At 38.8% G+C, this 23,111-nt stretch overlaps 1 protein-coding gene and 1 non-coding gene across 3 annotated transcripts in view; both read right to left on the minus strand.

Annotated features, from left to right (window-relative positions):
* Positions 1-23,111, minus strand: part of GNS (glucosamine (N-acetyl)-6-sulfatase) — a 51,349-nt gene that overhangs the window by 24,217 nt on the left and 4,021 nt on the right. The window contains exons 2-9 of one of the 2 annotated variants that reach the window (XM_059683502.1): positions 20,105-20,164; positions 16,983-17,189; positions 14,362-14,427; positions 13,562-13,660; positions 10,980-11,147; positions 9,448-9,530; positions 7,913-8,031; positions 5,714-5,817 (exon numbers count right to left, since the gene is read on the minus strand). In XM_059683502.1, the coding sequence (XP_059539485.1) occupies positions 5,714-5,817; positions 7,913-8,031; positions 9,448-9,530; positions 10,980-11,147; positions 13,562-13,660; positions 14,362-14,427; positions 16,983-17,189; positions 20,105-20,164 (906 nt within the window). The remainder of the gene's footprint in view (positions 1-5,713; positions 5,818-7,912; positions 8,032-9,447; positions 9,531-10,979; positions 11,148-13,561; positions 13,661-14,361; positions 14,428-16,982; positions 17,190-20,104; positions 20,165-23,111) is intronic. The other variant, XM_059683503.1, reaches the window with a different exon arrangement.
* On the minus strand, positions 16,415-16,521 carry LOC132228926 (U6 spliceosomal RNA). Its single transcript, XR_009451529.1, has one exon. It is a non-coding gene; the product is annotated as a U6 spliceosomal RNA (small nuclear RNA).

Below are 23,111 nucleotides of genomic sequence, written 5' to 3' on the forward strand. Positions count from 1 at the left end.
TGTAATTATTTTGTGTTGGTGGCTTTATTATTATAAAATGAAACTTATCTGCTTAGAGGGGTTTAAATGCCTAACCTTGCTAAATAACTTCTCTCGCTTACTGTTTATTTCCTTCCTTAGCACTCATGACAACTGCAATTATTTGATGTGACTATTTATTTAAAGTTGACCTTCGTCACTAGAATGTAAGTTCCAGAAGGATGTCATGTTATCTCCAGTCTTAGACACATAATAGGCATTCCATAAATATATTAGTGTATTGAACTCATGTTGTTAATACTAAGTACTCAATCCAAAATTATTAATTAAGTTAATAACAATGTACCTACCTATATAGTTTAAGTTTAAAAAATTTGGCTCTCAAAAGAAATTTCAATCATTGTACTGCTGATATTTGGCTCTGTTGACTAATGAGTTTGCTGACCACTGTCCTAGACACTAGAGCAAAGTGAGCCTGGAGCAAGTTACTGTTGTGGTGGGGGATGGAGGGAAAGCAAAGATGAGAGACATAAGTAAAATCAGAGTGTCTAGGAAAAATTAAAGGGAAGATATCCTAAAACTTCCAGGAAATCTCCACCAATGAAGCAAAGAAAAAAAAAGCCTCTATTATTCTGTGAGCAACAAACCAAACTGGGTTGGGGGTCTCAGACAATGTGCTCATATGATCGCAAAGACAGACAGAAACTCCCGGATTGGAGAGGGCTCCCCTGAGGGCTCAGAGTCTGGAGAGGGTGCAGGTCGGGTTGAGGGAACCCCCCACCCTCACTCCCCCATCCGCAATAAAATGGCAATAAATATATTTCTATCACCAATTTAATCTAAAAATCAAAATAAATGAACAAGCAGAACAGAAACAGACTCATAGATACAGAGAATATTTTGACGGTTGCCAGATGGAAGGGGGTTTGGGGCAATGGGTGAAAAAGGCAGAGGGATTTAAATGTATTTTTTATTTTATTTTTTATTTATTTATTTATTTATTTATTTATTTTTTATATATTTTATTGATTTTTTACAGAGAGGAAGGGAGAGAGAGAGAGAGTCAGAAACATCGATGAGAGAGAAACATCGACCAGCTGCCTCCTGCACATCCCCCACTGGGGAAGTGCCCGCTACCCAGGTACATGCCCTTAACCGGAATCGAACCCGGGACCTTTCAGTCCGCAGGCCGACGCTCTATCCACTGAGCCAAACCGGTTTCGGCGGCAGAGGGATTTAAAAGTACAAACTAGTCATAGCCCATGAACACAGACAATAAGACAGGTGAAGGCATGCGGTGGGGTGGGAGACGGGTGAAGGGGGGCAAAGGGAGAAAATGGGGGACATCTGTAATACTCTCAACAATAAAATAAAATTTTAAAAAGGCACATTTTAGATCATATGAATTTAATAAATGGAATATACATTTTTCTCAAGTGCACATGGAACATTTCATAGGACAGGCCACATGATGAGGCACAAAAGATGACTCAAATTTAAGAAGACTAAAATTCTATCAAGCATCTCCTCTGATCATAACAGTATGAAACTGTAAATCAATTATAAGAAAAAGAATCGGAACAAACACATGAAGGGTAAACAACATGCTACTAAACACTCAATATGTTAATAAAGAAATCAAGGAGGAAATTAAAAGATACCCTGAGATAAATGAAAATGGAAACACAATGGTCCAAAAATCTATGGGACACAGCAAAAGCAGTTCTAAGAGAGAAATTCATAGCAATACAGGCCTACCTCAAGAAACAAAAAACATTTCACGTAAACAATATAATTTTATACCTAAAGGAACAGGAAAAAAAAAAGCAAAGCCCAAAGTAGGTAGAAGGTAGGATATAACAAGGATCAGAAATAAATTAGAGACTAAAAAAATAATAAAGATCAATAAACTAAGAGCTAATTCTTTGAAAAGATAAACATTATTGATAAATCTTTAATCAGATTCATTAAGAAAAAAAAGAGGGCCCAAATAAATAACATCCAAAATGAATGAGAAATGACACAAGTGGTATCACATAAACACAAAGGATAAGAAAACACTACAAACAATTATATGACAACAAATTGGACAACTTCAAAGAAATGGATAAATGCTTGAAATATAACCTTCCAAGTCTGAATCAGGAATAAACAGAAAATCTGAATGGACCAATTACTAACAATGAAATTGAATCTATAATCAAAAATTTCCCAACAAACAAAAGTCCTGAACCAGACAGCTTCAGAGGTGAATTTTACTGAACATTCAAAGAATTAACACCTACCTTTATCAAACTATTCCAAAATATTAAAGAGAGGAAAGCTCCCAAACTCATTCAAGGCCAGCAGTACCCTTATACTAAAACCAGACAAAGACACAACAACAAAAAAGACAATTGTAGGTCATTATCCCTGATGAACATAGATGTAAAAATCCTTAACAAAATATTAGCAAATCAAATTCAGCAATACATTAAAAAGATCATACACCATGATTAAGTGGGATTTATTTCCAAGGATGCAAGGTTGGATCAATATCCACAAATCAATTAACATGACATACCACATGCACAAAATAAAGAAAAATCATATAATCAAAGACAAAATGAAAGAGAAAAATCATATAATCATATCAATAGATACAGAAAAAGCATTTGACAAAATCCAACACCAATCTATCTATATATATATATATGGCAAAAATGCAAAGTGTCCCCTCGGGAGTTCAACTGGGAGACCGCGAGTTCAATTGCTCACTATGACGTGCACTGACCACCAAGGCGGAACTAAGAAAGGCCCCGGCCAGCAGCTGGAAGGCCCCAATTGGCCCTGATCTCCAGTGAGGCCCAGGGACCCTACCCATGCACAATTTCGTGCACTGGGCCTCTAGTTTATGATAAAAACTTTCAGCATAGTGGAGATAAAGGGAATATACCTGATTATAAAGACCGTATATGAGAAACCCACAACTGACATCACACTCAACAATGAAAAGATTAAAGCTTTTTCTCCAAGATCAGGAATAAGACAAGGATACACAGCAATCTGACATGATAAAGAAATAAAAGGCATCCAAATTGGAAAATAAGTAAAACTATCACTATTTGCTCATGATATGATATATATAGAAAACCCTGAAGATTCCACCAAAAACTATTAGAATTAATAAATGAATTCAGTAAAGTTGCAGAAAAAATTGTCAGAAATCTATTGCAATTTTATGTACTAATACTGAATTATCAGAAAGAGAAGAAAATAATCTTATTTACAACTGGATCAAAAAGAAATGAAAAACTTAACCAAGAAGATAAAAGACCTATACTATGAAAGCTATAATACACTGGTAAATGGAAGGATATACTGTGCTTGTGGACTGAAAGAATATTGTTTCAATGTCCATGTTACCCAAAGCAAGATTACATGCAATCTCTATCAAAATACCAGTAGCACCTGGCCAGTGTGGCGTAATTGAGCATCCACCTATGAACCCTAAGGTCAATTGGATTCCTGGTCAGGGCACATGCCTTGGTTGCGGGCTCTATCCCCATTAGGGGACGTGCAGGAGGCAGCCGATCAATGATTCTCTCTCATCGTTATGTTTCTATCTCTCTCTCTCCCTTTCCCTTTCTCTCTGAAATCAATAAAAACATATTTTTAAAAAATACCAATGTCATTTTTCACAAAAGTAGAACAAATAATCCTAAAAATTTTTTGGAATCACAAAACACCCTGAATAGGCAAAATAATACTGAGAAAGAAGAAAAAAGTTGGAGGTATCACACTACTTTATTTCAAACTATACTACAAGGATATAGTAATCAAAACAATACAGTATTGGTACAAAAACAGACATGTAGATCAAAGGAGAATAGAGACCCCAGGAATAAACCCATGCTTATATGCCCAGTTAGTGTATGACAATGGAGGCAAGAATATACAGGGAGGTAAAATAGTCTCTTCTTCAATAAATGATGCTAGGAAAACAGAATAGATACATGCAAAAAATGAAATTAGACCATTTTCTTATACCATATACAAAAATAAACTCAAGATGGATTAGTCTTGTATGTAAGACCTGGAATTATACAACTCCTAGAAGAGAAAATGAGTAATGGACTCTTTGACACTGATTTTAGTGTATGTCATCTAGGGCAATGATAAAACAAAATATAAGTAAATGAACTACATCAAACTAAAAAGCCTTTGCACAGTAAGGGAAACCATCAATGAAACAAAAAGGCAACCTACTGAATGTGAAAATACATTTGCAAATGATATATCTGATAAAGGGTTAATATGCAAAATATATAAAGAACTCATACAACTCAACGTCAAAAGCCAAACAATCCAATTTAAAAATGGGCAGAGGACCTGAACAGGCATTTCTCCAAAGAGAACATACAGATAGCAAACAGACACAAGCAAAGATGCTCAATATCACTAATCATGGAAATGCAAACCAAAACCACAGTGAGATATTACCTCACACCTCTCCGAATGGCTACTATCAGTAAATCAACAAACAAGTGTGGGTGAGTATGTGGAGAAAAGGGACTCTTCCGGCACTGTTGGTGAGAATGTAAACTGGTGCAGCCACTATGGAAAACATATGGAGAATTTTAAAAAAATGAAACATAGAGCTACCATATGACCCAGCAATCCCATTTCTGGGTATTTATCCAAATAAATTGAAAACAGTAATTTGAAAAGATAAATGCACCCTTATGTTCATTTCAGCATTATTTATAATAGCAAAGATATGGAAGTAGACTAGGCGTCTAACAATAGATGAATAAATAAAGAAGAGGTGGTAAAACAACATGGATGGACCCAGAGGGTATTATGTCAAGTGAAGTAAGTCAGACAGAGAAAGATAAGTAATGTCTGACTTTACTTATGTGGAATCTAAAATACAAAATACACAAACCAAAAAAAGAGAAAAGAAACAAATTCATAGATACTGAGAACAAACTGATGGTTGCCAGGTGGGAAGATGGTGAAGGGAAGGGCGAAAAATGTGAAGGGGATTACGAAATACAAGCTGCCAGTTATAAAATTAGTCACAGGTATGTAAAGTACAGAACAGGCAATATAGTCAATAATACTGTTATAACTATGTACGGTGCTGGGTAGGTACTAGTCCAGTGATGGCGAACCTTTTGAGCTCGGCGTGTCAGCATTTTGAAAAACCCTAACTTAACTCTGGTGCCGTGTCACATATAGAAATTTTTTGATATTTGCAACCATAGCAAAACAAAGACTTATATTTTTGATATTTATTTTATATATTTAAATGCCACTTAACAAAGAAAAATCAACCAAAAAAATGAGTTCGCGTATCACCTCTGACATGCGTGTCATAGGTTCGCCATCACTGTACTAGTCTTATCTCGTGGTGATCGCTTCAAGGTATCAAATGTCTCATCACGATCTTGTATGCCTGAAATTAATATACACTGTATGTTAACTATAATTTTTAAAATTTAAGACAAAAGTTATTCATGCTGATGTTATATATAATGTATATGTATGTGTATATATATGTACATATATATTTGGGGGGGATAAAATTAATAGGGAGTGGTCAGGTGTTTAAAAAAAGTCACTGTTTCCATGGGACACTTACACAATCTTAAATCAATCAGCTTTCATCTCATAGGACGAGAAATCTAATCAGCCTTATTTTCTCATGCAAGTGCTACCTATAAACAGCATCATCTTGTCAGACACCTACCTTGCTTGTCTGATTCGGTTTGATCCCAGGCCCTCGAACCAACAGTGGAACTTTGATATCAAACTCATACAGCTGCCTTTTGTCTATTGGCAAAGAAAACTGTCCTGAAAACAAAATGCAAAGGGTAAAGATGGAGTCCAGATGGAAGTGTCACGCATATTCATTCATTTAGTCAACAAAAACAAAACAACTTTGTTCCTCTAATTATGGTGCTTTAATAGGAGGTTTAAATTTGCCTGGGTCTCATTACTACAAGGCAGGAAACAATGAGTTCATCTTCCTTAAATAAATGCCTAGGGGGACTCCCTGATCTAAGATAGGACAAATTCAGAAAAAAGAGTGACTGGGAAGTACTGAAACACAAATGCACAATTTATGTCTGATACTCAACCTGATCACAACTGAATGAAATTATTCTGAAAACTGCTAAAGGAACAAAAACATTTATCTGGCCTTTCCTGAATAAACTGCATTTCAAAATAACTGAACAGTTGAGGGAAAGTTCTTCTCTGAGGAATTCCAGCTAATTAATGCAAAAGAAAGAAGAGAGTTATAAAGTCAACATTTTACAATTTCTGAAGGAAAAATGAATTTAACCATCAATGGAAGTTTAACCACAAAAGGTTCATAGGACAGGCTGACACCACATGGGCCATCAATCAATACTAACATCCCTAAAGTGGGGCAACCAGACTCCGAGGCATCATGATGTGATGCAACAGGAAATACACAGCATCACCAAGAAAGCATGCTTGCTGAAAATGTGAATTTCTATTAGGACTCTAGATCTAACTACCAATCTATAGGAAATGCTAAGTACAGTGGGGCCTTGACTTACGAGTGTCCCGACTAAGGAGTTTTTTGAGATACCAGCTGTCTCTCAGCTGCTTTTTTGCATTGAGTTGATAGAGTAATTTGAGTTAACGAGCTCCTTAACAAGCTCCGTCTCGGAATGAATTAAACTCGTAAGTCAAGGCCCCACTGTATAAATAAACAAGATAAAAGCCAGGATGTCAGATATTCTAAATGGACAAAAGACCAGTTTTTCCAATCAATCAGTGGCAACGACAGCTTTTAGGACACACAAAAGCTAAAGGTAGCATGCAGACTTTGTCTAGATCCTGATACATAATAAACTAGTCAGATGCACAATTAAGTGTTGATGTGTGGAATCACAATTTCCAGAGATTCTACAAAACCTTCTAGCTAAAAAAAAACATTACCAGGGTAGGGTAGGAAGAATTCAAAAGACTGGCCACATGCAACTGAAAACTGAAGCTGGATAATGGGGGTTATTTTATTAGTCTCTACTTCAAGTGCTTAAAAATATTCACAATAGCCCTGACCGGTTTGGCTCAGTGGATAGAGGGTCAGCCTGCAGACTGAAGGGTCCCAGGTTCGATTCCAGTCAAGGGCATGTACCTTGGTTGCGGGCACATCCCCATTAGGGGGTGTGCAGGAGGCAGCTGATCAGTATTTCTCTCTTATCGATGTTTCTAACTCTCTATCCCTCTCCCTTCCTCTCTGTAAAAAATCAATAAAATATATTTTAAAAATATTCACAATAGATTAAACACCCAATCTGTTCTATGCAAGCAAGCCTCAGGTTAATTCCACTCAAGTTTATAAAATTTATAGGTGGGGAAAGAAGAAAATATTGGTTTTTAACCTGCAAAAGGTTCAAGTAGAAAGGATGAAAGTCAAAAACAGGAGGCTTATTCATCCTGCAGTTTTAAAAAGACAAAACACACATGCACACACACAAAAAAAACCTCATACTCACACACACAAAACTAATTTCACAATTTCGCATGAAAGACTCCCCCCCACCCAATACAATCTTCTCTTGATCTTCTATGTAAAATGTCTTACCCTTATTTTCTAAAGTCTACTTGTTCTTGAAATCCCGTTCAACTTCTTACCTCCTTCATAAATCCTGCCTCCAACCCATCAAGCTCACTCTGCTCCCGACTCCTGGAATATCACGTAATATAACATATGACACAGCAAATAATGAAACCGGTCTCTCCATGTGGCAATGAGTGGGCCCTCTGACCAGAGGGGACCTGAGGGCAAGACCTTCCCTCTGGCCTCTAAACTGCTCTACAGGGACCAGAGCTCCCTGCCAGTGACCCTGGTTGGGTGAAAACGGAAAGGCACCTCCCAAAGGTCTCAGGAATACCTAACCATGCCCCTTACCTGTGTGGTAGCCATTGTCAGAAGTATAAAAGATGTAAGTGTTGTCGAGCTCTCCGATGAACTCCAATCTCTTGACCAGTTTCTCCACAAGGTCATCAACTGAGAGTAGAGTTTGCCACCTGGATGTAAACAGAGGATGTCAGTAGAACCTCAAAGAAAACGGCCTAGGGACACCTGCAAAACCTCAAAACCATTCTCCCCAAAATGGAAGAAATTTCCAAATTTCCTTTCCTCAAATGCCTCACTGCAAAAAAAAAAAAAAAATTAGAAAATTTTAGAATAGTTACCTCAGTCTAAATTGAACTGTTTCCAAAGAAATGAATGAGGCTTTTTATAACTAGTTTTATTACTTATTATCACTGTTGATGAGAGTAGAGACAAGGGCAAGTTGTCAACTCAGCACTGATTAATACAGATTAATTCACATGGACCTGTGCCCCAACAGTGTTTGTGATCTAAACTAGGAGCTGGCAAACTGCAGCCATGCGCCAAAGTTTGCCCACTGTCTGTTGTTTGCTTTTAAATTGTGGTAAAAAACACATAATATAAAATTTACCATCTTAGTATTTAAGTGTACAGGTCAGTAGTATTAAATATATTCACATAGTGAGACAGATTTCCAGAACTTTTTCAGTTTATAAATCTGAAAGGACCCATTAAACAACTTACTGTCTCTTTTTTTATATACACATAAAGTTTTATTAGAACACAACCATGCTCATCCATTCACGTACTGTCTTGAGCTGCTTTTGCACTCCAACAGCAGAGCTGAGCAGCTGTGACAGAGATCATATGGCCTGCAAGCCTATAGTATTTACTATCTGGCCCTTTACAGAAAAAGTTTGCCAACCCTTGGTAATAAGTAATATATTACAACTTAAGTAATGAATTTTTTGAAAAATTAAAGAATTTCTTGAAAATCACAAACAGCAAAGGTAAATAATTTCCTCTAGTCTAACTAAGCCTTTGGGTTTTATGCAAATATTGGGAGACTTGTCACTAACAAACTGACCTTTTCCTTAGATACAGGAAACTTTTTAAAAAATATATTTTTTAATTGATTTTAGAGAAGGGAGGAGAGATAGAAACATCAATGATGAGACAGAATCATTGATCGGCTGCCTCCTGCACAGCCTCTACTGGGGATTGAGCCCCAAACCAGGGCATGTGCCCTGATTGGGAATTGAACCCTGACCTCCTGGTTCATAGGTCAATGCTCAACCACTGAGCCACATCGGCTGGGTGGAAACTTAAAAAAAAAAAGTCAAATGTTTCCAGTTTGCAATGTTTTAACAAGTCATAAAAATAGATTGTTTAATTAGTCTGAGGGTCCAAAGGCCACCTCACACACCCAAATGTAAAGGAATCGTGCTTCTGAGGCAACAGATGCCCTCCCCACCAAGCAAAGTCTCTCCCATCAACTTGTTACCCTCCAATTTTGTCTCAAATATAACCACATGGTACAGTCCCCTGTTCATAGGCTGATTTGGAGGGTCCTCTAAGACCACCCAGGTTGAGAAAGTAGCAGCTCTTACCTTTTCCTAAATGCATTATCTAAAAACTGTATCGAAGAATTAGTCATTGGAGTCTTGGCTTGCCTAATTAACCAGTGCTTGTTCTAAAATTTAAAAGAAAAAAAATGTTAACACCAAGTCACCCAGTCAAATAAACTACTATAGTAGATAATTAAATTTATAACTCTGAGTATATGCTTTGGGTCTCCTACCCAAACTACAAAAGGGTAAATATTAACTTTACCTTCCTCTTAGTTTTGCTTATAAGTCAACATTTTATTGTCCTCTATTTTCTTACCCAAGATATCCATCATCTTAAACTTTTGGGAAAATCCCAAAATAGCAATTTCCTAAAACTTCAAGTCCAAATTTGGAGGGTTCTTCTCATTTTAATAAAAAAGTCAGTTAAAAAAAAAACCACACACACAAAACATTCACACACACCATTAATTTTCTCCTTCCTCCCTAGTCTTGAAACCCTAAGCTATCTCCCAAACTATGATCCTCAGAGTGTTCTTTAGTTAATATGTTTGAGAGATGCTATATAGCATGTCCTCTGACTAGAAATTCATGTTAGAACATGAATAACTCTGAGGAATACTATAGCAGAGTAACTTACTTAACCTAAAGTTTCTGCACTTACTTGGTCATGGGAACTGTTATCAATTTTTTTGGAACACAGTTTGAGAATGGCTCTCTAGTTTAAAACTTAGCTCAGTTAGCTTTCAAATCATATTAAACAAGCACATGCTTGCAATATTCCAGGTGATACCACAGATGTTTCTATGTACTTTACTCCAGCAGTCACCAACCAGTGGTCTGTAGACCACTGTTGGTACGTGAGGTGCGAAAGATTAGCGACCACTGCTTTAGTCCATATAGCAGTTGCATGAGCAACGGAAGTTAGCATCTTGCTCACTGTTGGGTCACTAAGCTATAAAGTGGTAGTGCTGAGTCTAACTCTAAGATTCATTCTTTCCACCACCTCACAAGCAATGAAGATTTCTGGGAAATAGGCATGGGCAGTAGAGGCATTCTGCATTTGAACTAGTCAATCCCCTGTGCCAAGGGAAGGATAAGAAACTGACACATGAAGCAAATATTTAGGTTGTGGCCCTTAATTATATTCCCTGCCCTGGCTCATTTCTCCATTTTATTTCCCTACCCATCATATCACATTGTGTCACCCCTCTTCTTCCTATGCGCGAGGGCCACCAAAGGAGGCTGCTGCAGGCCCAACTCAGCCTCAAGGAACACGTGTCAGCCACTGCCAGGCAAAAGAGAGCCAGCAAAGAGGTTATCAGGAAAGTCTGTAGTCAAGGAAGATGGCATCCTTTAATATTCCCTGTGGACTCTCTAGCTGCTCACAGGATGTGTGGCAGGAATGTGTATTTCTGAAGCAAGTTTAAACCACCTATCTTATTAGGGACAGCTATAATTACCTTGAAACGTCTGGAAAGAAAACCAACTACATGGCTGAAAGGCTTCCTAACAAGTATATTAAATAGTTAACTATATCGAGTATGGCTTAATTCTAGGATTAGGGACACTACCGTTCCATGGATGTTGAAGTTCTTGTTCCTTGGTGCAAAGACATTCTGGAAGGTCTTCTGGTACTGGGGTGCGGCTATCCAAGGCGAGTGAGGCGCTGGAGTGGAGATCATCATGAAGAATGGTTCAAAGTTGGACTTGTAGTCCAGGAAGTCCAAGGAGACATTAGCCTGATGTACACAAAGATTTGTCATTTCCTATCCCTACCCAACAGTTGCAGACTTGATATAGATACATGTTCTCTGGTAAACAGAAGGGTATTATTAGTTTTTAACAAATCTCAGCACACAACCTGTGTCATAGTCAAATGACCAGCGTGCTGTTGGAACCAATATTTGGCTTTTAGGCAATACTTATAATAAAAAATTGAAGAGCACACTATCCTAAGGGGCAGTAAGGTTTTGATGATTTTACATGACCAAAAAAGTATTATGGCCCGGCCAGCATGGCTCAGTGTTTGAATGTCAACTTATGAACCAGGAGGTCACAGTTAAGATTCCTGGTCAGGGTATATGTCCAGGTTGTGGGCTCGATCCCCAGTGTGGGGCATGTAGGAGGCAGCCGATCAATGATTCTCTCTCATCATCATTGATGTTTCTATTTCTCCCTCTCCCTTGCTCTCTGAAATAAAAATATATATATTTTTTAAATGCTATGCCTCTCATTGGAAAGAAATAGTAATTTGGTCCTTTTAGTATTAACTTACATTAATGCAGCTTACAGTATATACATTTGATGCCTTAGGGAATCTATATATATAAAAAGCCAGCGACCAGAAAGACCGGTTGCTATGACACTCACTGTGGCCAGCGAACCGGCCTGATCAGGAGGTGGGGCCGGCTGGCCAACCTCCCGCGGCCCCTCCCCGCAGCCGGCCCTGCCCCTGATCAGCCTCTCCCACCCTGATAGAGGGCAGAGCGGCCAGACAACTCCCCCATGGCCCTTCCCACCCCGCCTCCAGTGGGCCCCCACCACCCTGATCAGCCCACAGCCCTTCCCCCTGCTGGCCCCACCCGATTGCCCCCCTACCCCAGTAGGGAGTGGGGCCAGCTGGCCAACTGCCTGCAGCCCCTCCCCGTGGCAGGCCCTGCCCCCAATGCTCCCCCCCCCCACCCCGATCGGCCCACAGCCCCTCCCCCCACTCCAATCAGGGGCAGGGCCAGCAGCCAACCACCCATGTCCCCTCCCCAAGGCCGCTGGCCCTTGATTGAACCCCCCCCAATTGGGGGAAGGGCCGGCCAGTCCACCACCCACAGCCTCTCCCCATGGCTGGCCCCACCTCCAATTGGCCCCCTACCCTAATTGGGGGCAGGGCCCACTGGCCAATCGCCTATGGCCCCTCCCCCCAGCCAGCCCGACCCTGATCAGGCCCTGATTGGGCCCGGGCCAGCCAGACCCCCACCCGTGCATGAATTCATGCACTGGGCCTCTAGTATAAAAATAAGAGTCAATCTAATTCACAACAGTGGGCAAGGTGGATTAAATTACCTTAACCTTACAAAAATATGTAGATATTACAAGTTTTGTCAGCTAAACTAGCTAAGCTAAATGAGTAATATTAAACCCAAATAAATCACACCAGGGCTTTAATGTATATGGACTGACATTTTCCATTTGCTAATTTGGAAATACTTTATGAAAATGAAAGCATCCCACATCCATGTAATGTTTTTAATTGTTCTAGTTGATTTATATCTTCATTTAGTCCCAACACTAATCTCAAAAGGCACTGACTGCATCAATTTCCCATTACCACCCTGCCCACCAATTTACCCTTGCCTTGTAAGAAAGCTGTGGTTTCTCCAACATGCCAGGCACACTCCCGCTTGAGTGCCTGAACACTACTCATTCCTTCTGCCTGTGGCATTCTTTCTCCTGATCTTTATAGCTCACACTCACCTACATCAAGACTGTGCTTAAATGTTATCTAAGTAATCCTATAATCTGCCTCCTCTCTCTAACTCATCATCATCTAACAAGACAATAAATGAATGTGTGTGCACATACACACATATGTATAAATAAAATATGCTACTAAAAAGTTACCTCCACAGAATCAAGGACTGTGCTTCATTACTTCTGAAAACCCACTACAAGTAATGCTGAAATATTTGGTGACTGAATACTCTAAAAAGGGTTGTCATTAGAAATATCTTAGACAGGAAAGAGAAGTCCCAAATTCACCCACTTTCGGTATTTTTTATATAGAACTACACAATAACCGAACAACTCCCATATCCCTATCATCCCACCCTCACGATGAAGCTGTCATCTTGTAGGTTGTGAGTAAAACTGGGGTCAAGAGTAGGAACTCTTACAAAGTAAAACCTCAAGTTGAAAAATAAAAATGGGAGGTGGTGGGGAATCTGTTGCTGGAATTTCAAGCACATTAGACCTTAGCTTGGCTATACAAAGAATATACCCTCAGGAGTTTTTAATCAGCTGGAACTATTCTTTGGCAGTTAGATCGAGTTATTATTCATTCACATTACCCAACATGAACAAATATAACTAAAGGTTTTCTAGGCAAAGTCTTTAATCAAATGTTAGCCAAATCTGCCCGGACAGCGCTTCAGTAACTCACCAAAACATCTGTCAGGTAGTCCACACTGTAGTTCTCACCATGCTTCCGTGCCTTGCCATTGATAGAGAGGGTGTAATTATAGTACTTAGAATTCTTCTCCTATTAAAGAGAGGAAAGTAAAATTTATTATGACGTCAGCACACACAATGAAAGCTGGAAACCATACTAGGCTAACCTATACCATTTAAATGGTGATAAGAAATTTTAAAAGGGTAATTATACAAGTCGTATTGAATTAGATTTTTTGACTAGGGTTTTAATTAACTACTAGCATAGTTTCAATAATATGTCCTACTTTTTATTTATTTTTTGTTAAACCTCACCCAAGGATATGTTTTCCACTGAGTTTTTTAGAGTGGGAGGGAGGGAAAGAAGGGGTGGGGGGGAAAGAGAGAGAAAAAAAGAAACATCAATGTGAGAGAGACACAATGATTGGTTGCCTCCCACACACATTCCAACTGGAGCCAGAGAGGCAACCCAGGTATATGCCCTTTACTGGGAACTGAACCTGCAACCCTTCAGTGTATGGGTCGATGCTCTAATCACTGAGCAACACTAGCCAGGCCTGTCCTACTTTAAAAAAAAAAAAAAAACAAGAGGGGATTAGGTAGAATAGCAAAATATGTTGCTAAACCCCCACAAAGAAATTACTTGCAAATCAAAAGACTTTCCTGCAGGGAGATGAAACAGCCAATCATAAAAGCAAACCAAGTTATGTCAATATCAGAGCTAAATCAGAGTACACACATTTGACATCTGTGGGCTGTGTGTAATTGGCACTGACTTTGGTAATCACTCACCAAGGCATACCAGTAGCTCCATCCCGGAGGAACGTACTCTAACCCACCAGCAGCTGGGGCTCCATACTGAAAAGCAGACAAGCAGGGCATTAGAAGTCCTCAGACATGATGAGATACAAAGAAACAGGACACGTGTAGAATCTTTTTAGATCAGTCCCTGAAACACGGTAGGTGCTCACTTTTCCCAAACACACAAACCAGCAAAAAATAAAGGACACCATATTCCTAGAAACTTTGGAAGCACGAGCTGGCAAACTACAGGCCAAATCTAGCCTGCTAACTGTTTTGTATGGCCAGCAAGCTAAGAATTTTTTTACAAACATTAAAAAAATATAAAGACCAATCAAAAGAAGACTATGTTGTAACATGTGACAGCTACATGAAATTGAAATTTCAGTGGTGATAAAGTTCATTGGAACACAGCCACACTCGTCAGTTTACCTAAGGTCTATAGCTGCTTTCATGCTATGATGACAGAGTTGAATACTTACAACAGAGACATACGGCTTGCAAAGCCTAAATTATTTACTTCTGGCCCTTTACAGAAGACGACCACATGGCTTAGGCCACAGGGCTCATTTGCTGAATAGTCCAACTGACCTTGTGACTAGCAACAGTAAAAATGACCCAACTATGAGCTACTAGCCAATAATTTCCATTGTTTTGATGAGTTCAGCAAGTGAAGAGACCTAATGAGATGAGCAAGTGAAGAGACCACAGAATCATCCCATTCTACCTCAGCAAGGTTTAATATTGCCCATTTAAGGCAGAATTTAGCCCCTGAGAACGAAATCTTTGTATTTTATATATATATATAATTTTTTTTAAATACTAGTATATATTTTTATTGATTTCAGAGAGGAGGGGAGAGGGAGAGAGAGATAGAAACATCAATGATGAGAGAGAATCATTGATCGGCTGACTCCTGCATGCCCCCTACTGGGGATTAAGCCCACAACCCGGGCATGTGCTCTTGACTGGAAATGAACCTGGAACCCTTCAGTCTGTAGGCTGACGCTGTATCCACTGAGCCAAACCAGCTAGGGCTAAATCTTTGTATTTTAAAGAATTTCTCCTAATTTTGTATATATTAGATGCTCTTTAACATGCAAAGTAGTGTAAGTTCTCTTTATGACCCATAGTTTTAACACAATGACCTAGTATCTGTACTTATTTCTCATTATTCTTTTCAAATTGAGTCATCTTCTTTCAAACCCACAAGATTGCAAATTCCCCTAATTGTTGTGGGGAGTGTGAAAAGTGAAAAAAAATTCAGATCAGATATTAAGATCTCTAGCAACCACAGATAAAATATTTAAGAAAATGTACATCTTCTCTCTGTCCTGCACTCCCAGTTTTACTATAGGAGATAACCCCAAATACCCTCAAACACACTCTTTCCTTTAAACCTGAATTCTGACTAAAAGCTAAGGCCAGTGAGGCCATGAAATCTGGCCTTGGCAGGTCACAATGTGATCTCTCTCCATCGAGGCCCAAATGGCTGCACACTGACCACTCAGTCACCTGCTTTAATGGCCTGACTGTCCCAGGCTCTGGGTGCCTTCTCTTATCACTGATCTGCCCACATTCTGTTCCCACTTTTCAGGTTACAAAATGGGTTAAGCATAAGTTGTAATTCAGGAAAGATACTAAAGAAATATTCTTCATTCTGATCCTAATACAGAGAAAATGGAAACAAAGATCACATGCCAGCCACATGACAAGCAGAGTTCTTGAGTAAAAAGGGGAAGATGTACACAGCAGCAGTCCTAGGATAATTATTATTATTTTAATCCTCACCCTAGGATTTTTTTTAAATTTTTTTTTTTTAATCTCCACCCAAGGACATGCTTAGCGTGAGGGAGAGGGAAAAGGAGAGGAAAGAGAAAATCATCGATTGGTTACCTTCCTTATGTGGCTGGACCAGAGATTGAACATGCATCCCAGGTATGTGTTCTGACCGGAATGGAACCGGCAACCTTTCACTGAACAGGAAAAGACTCAACCAACTGAGCCACTCCAGTTGGCTAGGTAATGCTTTTATTAATTTTTTTTTTTAATGGAACGCTTCACGAATTTGTGTGTCATCGTTGTGCAGAGGTCATGCTAACCTTTTCTGTATTGTTCCAATTTTAGTACATGTGTTGCTGAAGTGAGCACTGACTTTTTTTTAGAGAGAGAAAAGGAGGGAATGGGAGGAGAGAGGGGGAGGGATGGAGGGAAAGAAACAAATAAACATCAATCAACTGCCTCCTGTACAGGCCTGACCGGGATCAAACCTGCAACCTAAGTATGTGCCCTGACCAAGAACCAAACTCGCAATCTTTTTGGTGTACAGGATGATGCTCCAACCAACAGAGCCACCCGGCCGGGGCAGTCCTAGGATAATTTTTCAATAAATGCTCCTGAGACTATTTAGAAGAATAAATACAGTATCCAAATGATGTAAATATGTTTATATAAGTTCTTATTTATGGGCAGATTAGGAGAAAACATTTGCCAAGAATCCTTTAGCATGACTTGAATGGATACTTATTAAAAAACAAGTATCATGAATTCTATTAATTCACATTTAAAAAGCTGTTATAAAAAAAGGGGGAGGAATAATTAGACCAACATACCTCATTTAAGTATTTTCCTGCAAAAAAGGTCTGATAACCACACATTGATCTGAGAATTGCTGGGAAAGTATTTGGTTCTTGGATCTTCTGCCAAGACTTACTACTGCAGTTTCCCTCTAAAGTGTTGTTAACAACGTGATGATTATGTGGGTACTTCCCTGTCAGGATACTGGCACGGCTTGGGCAGCAAAGAGCACTTGGCACATACTACAAAGGAAACAGAAGCAACAAGGACAGTTACACAAGAAAGATGAATTTCCCATAATTTCTAAAAAGAATAAAAGAAAGTTGCTCAATATTTTAACTTCAAATTTCTAGTCTCCCCTGATACAAAAATATTCTTTGCATATAACACATTTCCAAGCTGCCATATGTAACGTAGTAGAGACAGTAAAGCAGATAAAACAAACCAAGGAACAGATTTCTTTTTTAGCTGGTTTCCTTCTGCAGGATAAAATACTGCTATTCTAACCTCACCTCAAATAAATATTTACATACAAGGAGCACAGCGTGGTGGGAGCTAGGTCTTAACCAAAGATAAAAATTACTACTTGAATTTAATGTGGCTGAGAAGTAGAGGGTCATGTTCAGGCTGATCTGTTGCCTTATGTATTTCCGGTATCATTTTATATATGACAGACAGATTTTTTTTTTCTATTTATGTTTCTATTAGCTACTGTCATCAATAGATTTATCCCATTCTACCCAATAATATCTGTATAACTCTTAATGCACATTTAACAGAAGGGTAATACTAGCTTATACTTCCACCAGCAGAGAAGGAAGGCTCATTTGAGCACACCTTTGCCAAAACTACATTATATCCTTTTTAAATACTTAGTATTTATTTGGCCTTTTATTGGATTTGACATTTTTAAATACTGATGAACATTCTCCACATGCACACTAACCAACTGTGTTTATGGGAATGGTCTGTTCATGTGATTTGCACATTTTTTCCTCCTGAGCTACTGGCCTCTTATTACATAAAATTGGAATTAAGGAAGGATTCAGTCATACTATAAATACTTCCCGTTTTTTACTTTTGCCTTTTAATTTTGTTAGATGTTTGACTTTTGTAATTTTTACATTGGCAACTCTTTTAATTCTTTCCCTTTTTTGTTTCCTAAGCTAATTTTTGGGAATACCACACTGTTTATTGTATCTTCATATTACATTTTAGTACCCAGTAAAGCAATTTCTTCCTTTAAAAAAATTACCCTAATTGTTCTAACCTACTTATTATTCCAGATAACTTTGGATTCACTGAATTCAGCATAAAAAAAATCTTACTGGAATTCTGATTAGAATACTTTATAATCTTGTATTTTCCCATGGAAAGTAATGTGCATGTCTTCATATTAAGTAGTTTTTATTACATCACTTACAAAGTTCTGTAACTTTATTTATATAGGTCTTAAAGAACCATTACTAGCCACCACCAGTTTATTTCCAGAGTCTGAATTTTCCTGCTTATGTGAATGTGATCTTTTCTTCCTCCCATATTTCTCTAACTGGTTATATGGAAGTTTTGTTTTTTCATTTCTACCTTACTAAGTTCTATTAAAAGTTTTCTAACAACTCTGTTTTCTAGGTAGACAATCCAAACAAATGGAAATATTAATTTTGTCTTTTCCCAATAGTTTTACCTCTTAATTCTATAAGACTTATGCCAACGACTAAACAGTTCAGAACAGTATTAAGCAAGAGGCATTAGCCCTTTGTCTCTCTAACAATAGTGACCAGAGTAGTTCACCTTAACTAAAGGTGTGAAGTATTCTGAAGTATTCTTCATAAGGATGTATTCTTCCAATAGTTGAATAAATTACCAGGAAAAGATGCTAAAATTTCAGAGAATTTTCAAGCATCTATTGGAATGCACATATAACTATCCTTCTTTTACTACCAATTCCATGTTGGAGGACAATATAACCACCACCATTGTGTAGTACAGCCAGCCCTCTGTATGTGTGGGTTCCAAATCCACAGATTCAACCAACCTCAGACTGAAAATGTTCAGGGGAAAAAAGTTACGTTGTTGCTGACGTGAACAGTATAACTCGGTCTATGATGTGGTCGCACTGTGCTGAACTTGTACAGACTTTTTATTGTCACTATTCCCGAAACAATATGGTATAACAACTGTTTACATAGTATTTTCATTGCATTAGGTATTATCAGTAACCTAGAGATAATTTAAAGTCTACAGGAGTATGTGCCTAGGTTACATGCAAATACTGTGCTATTACATGTAAGGGACTTGAGCACACACAGATTTGGTATCTGCCGGGGTGGGGGTGGTCCTGGAACCAATCCCTCACAGATACCAAGAGATGACTAAAATCATTATAAGTCAGGCAGGGATACAAGTGGTTGCTTTACATGTATCAATTCACTTAACGTCACATAAACCCTGAGGTAAGTTTTAGTACTCCCATTTATAAATATGGAAAACAAGGGCCAGAAAGCTTAATAACTTGCCTAAGGTCACATAGCTGGAAAAGAGGCAGAGAGCGTGTGAAACCAGGCGGACTGGCTCCAGAGTCGGCGCTCTAAAGCACAACACAAGGCTGCTGTTCAATGGATTTCCTGATGTTAATAGGTTACCACTTACTTGTGTATGTGCATGGTCCTCAAGTTTCCTAGCATTTGAGTCTTTGTATCTATGTTTATATATACATATATTTGTTTTATATATTCACACATACACACAACTGTTGTTGGCTTTGTTGCTACTGTCTTTGTCAGGTTTGGCTTCCATGGTTAACTGGGTTTTGTAAAGTGGTCTGCAAGTTTTTAGCATGGAACAGTTCACATAGCATTAATGTTATTTGATGCTTACAATCCACATTCAAACCTCAAACAGTCAGGTTTGAAGTAAAATTCTCTAGTTCTGAGTTGTAGAAAAGACTGGCTTAGAAATTGCCTGCAGTTAATCTCCAATTGGTAAGAAGTAATATTTCAATTAACAGAATTTATCACATTAAATAAGATCCCTCCTTCAGATCAGGCTTTTTAACTAGGGAAGAAAAAACAAAACAGACTACCCAAAAGCAAGTGTTCCTTCTTAGAACATAAACACAATTAAAGTTTAACAAAATTAAACTGGCTTTAAAACTTACAGCGCTGGAGAAAGTCATCCCCATCTCTCCGATGAGAGCCTTGGTTTTCTTTAGTGGTGTCTGTAAAGCAAATAATTATCTATTAAACTATTTCTTTCAATCAACTACAATACACAGACCAAAATTCATGGGTTTTGTATCTTATTCCCAACCTATCAGCTCCAACTGACACTAAGAAAGAGCCAAGAGAGTGATTCTGGAGATGAAGCAAACAGGTTTGGTTAGTCAGTTCTTTCCTATGCAAAAGTTCAGGGGTTCATAATGCTTGAAGGAGGGGAAAGTTCACAGCTGATGGTATTTTTCTAGCAGTGCTGATTTCACTGTAATGAAATTTTGTGCCCTGATCTCATTTGTCACCAGCCTCCTTAAGAGATAGGGCAGAACTATCTCTACTAATTCATCTTTAGAAGCAGAATGTGGGAAATCATATAAAAGGAGCCTTCCACCTTTTAAAACAGTTATAACACTTAGGTTCTAAAAGCCAGCAAGACAGGCTCAGAGATTAAGTAAAATATCATTCAGCAGTGGAGCCCAGATGCACACTTTTTGACTACAAACTCACAGCCCTCTGCTCTGCACTGACATATCACCACCTCAGGTAAGAACTTGAACCAGGTGGCCAACAGGTATACACAGAACCCTCTCAGGCAAAAGACTAATCAGAAATTTCTTTGTTTATATCCTTGCTTTTTATCATTTGTTCAAAATCCAAGATCCCGACAAGTATAGAGAATAATTAATATCAAATCCTATAGTGAGGATAAAAGTCTAAAGATGGTCAATTGAATACAAATAAAAAGGACCATAAATATGAATAATCTTTATTCAGATGCCACATGGCAAGAAAGAACCATTGAAGAGACTCATTTTAGTTGTATTATGAGAGACAATTCATGATGATTCTCAAGTACCTTTGAAATCTAGGACCATATTAAATGCAGCTCTAAGTGTATTTTGTTGTATAATAGTTTCTTAAAGACAATCCAAATACAGTGGGGCCTTGACTCACGAGTGTCCCGACTAATGAGTTTTTCGAGATACGAGCTGTCTCTCGGCTGATTTTTTGCTTTGAGTTTCGAGCTAAAATTCGGGTTACGAGCCAGCTTCAGATACCCCACCGCTAGTTGGCGCAGCCAACGTCACAGTGAATGCCACATCAGCCTAGCATCACGTGTCTAACTCGTTCACTTTTTGATTTGACATACGAGTAATTTGAGTTACGAGCTCTGTCACGGAACGAATTAAACTCGTAAGTCAAGGCCCCACTGTATATAACTGTGTTAACAAAAGCCTCATTTTCAATACTGTATAAATTACTTTCCCCCATTGTTTTACATAGATAATAGAAAAATTAAGAAACCCAAAGGCTCAAAAGGATGAGAATTCTAACATTTTCAAGAACTAACTTTGATCCTGGTCAGTGTGGCTCAGCAGTTGAGCACTGACCCAGGAACCAAGAGATCACTGGTTTGATTCCCGGTCAGGGCACATCCCCAGGTTGCGGGCTCAATCCCCAGTGTGGGGCATGTAGGAGTTAGCTGATTGATGATGTTCCTGTCTCATCAATGTTTCTAGCCCTCTAGCCTTCCTTCTTCCTTCCTCTCTATTTAAACAAACAAACAAATTTAAAAAAAACACAACAAAAAACAACTTTGATCACTTCATAAGTAACTGCATAGCAGTGGTTCTCAACCTTCTGGCCCTTTAAATACAGTTCCTCTTGTTGTGACCCAACCATAAAATATTTTCGTTGCTACTTCATAACTGTAATGTTGCTACTGTTATGAATTGTAATGTAAATATCTGATATGCAGGATGGTCTTAGGTGACCCCTGTGAAAGGGTTGTTCGACCGCAAAGGGGTCGCGACCCACAGGTTGAGAACTGCTGGCATAATGGGTCCCCAGGAAACGCTAGAGACATATATAAGATCTTTGGTAACCTTCAGAAGCAATGTCAACCAGTCATAATCTCCCATAAAACATCCCTGAGTGCTACACTCAGGTACAGAACATTGGGCTGCATAAAGCGTTAGTCAGTGGTCGGCAAACTGCGGCTCGCGAGCCACATACGGCTCTTTGGCCCCTTAAGCGTGGCTCTTCCTAAGCCTTAAGAGTACCCTAATTAAGTTAATAACAATGTACCTACCTATATAGTTTAAGTTTAAAAAATTTGGCTCTCAAAAGAAATTTCAATCGTTGTACTGTTGATATTTGGCTCTGTTGACTAATGAGTTTGCTGACTACTGCGTTAGATGGATGAAGAATCTGAGTTACAGTGAGGATATAGGGAGGGTAAGTGAAGAAAAGGTCCATGTGAGTTGATTATATCTGACTTAGTTATCAGACTGTCTGATAAATATGCAAAGTTACTGAGGAATATCTGATTTACAGTAAGACTATACTGTGTGATTATATAACATTTATTAAACACTTAACTTGTGCCAGGCACTGGTCTTGGCAGCAGAAGTGGATGAAGACAGAAGGTCCCCACCCTGACGATCCTTGCACTCTTGGGGACTTAAACAACTAACAGGTAAACAAGCAATCATTCTGGGTGGTGAAAAACGCTATGAACAGAATAAACCAGGATAATGTGCTTACAGCTGGTGGCAGGAAAAGTGGAAAACACTTTAGGTGATAGGTCAGGGACAGCCTCTTTGAGGAGGTAACCAGTGCTGAGAGTCACATGATGATGAGTCAGCCGCACAAACGTCCAGGATAAGACGCTTCCAGGCTGAGTGAATAGCAAGTACAAAGGCTGCCAGAGAAGGAAAGAGGCACGTGTGAGGGACAAAAACAGTGCACGTGTGGCAGAAGCAGTGCAGCCAGTAAAGGGGAGTGGGATAAGACAGGGTCAGAGAGATAGGCAGAAGCCAAAGAACTGATGGAGGGCTGCACAAGGATCTAGAGTTTAATGTAAGAGATTTATATTAATAACCATAGTCTTTAGACTATTCATAGTACAAATGATAAGCATAAAATCTGTGTTTAGTCACACAAGTCCCA

Source organism: Myotis daubentonii, chromosome 2 (assembly GCF_963259705.1).
Source record: "Myotis daubentonii chromosome 2, mMyoDau2.1, whole genome shotgun sequence".
NCBI classification, from domain to species: Eukaryota; Metazoa; Chordata; class Mammalia; order Chiroptera; family Vespertilionidae; genus Myotis; species Myotis daubentonii.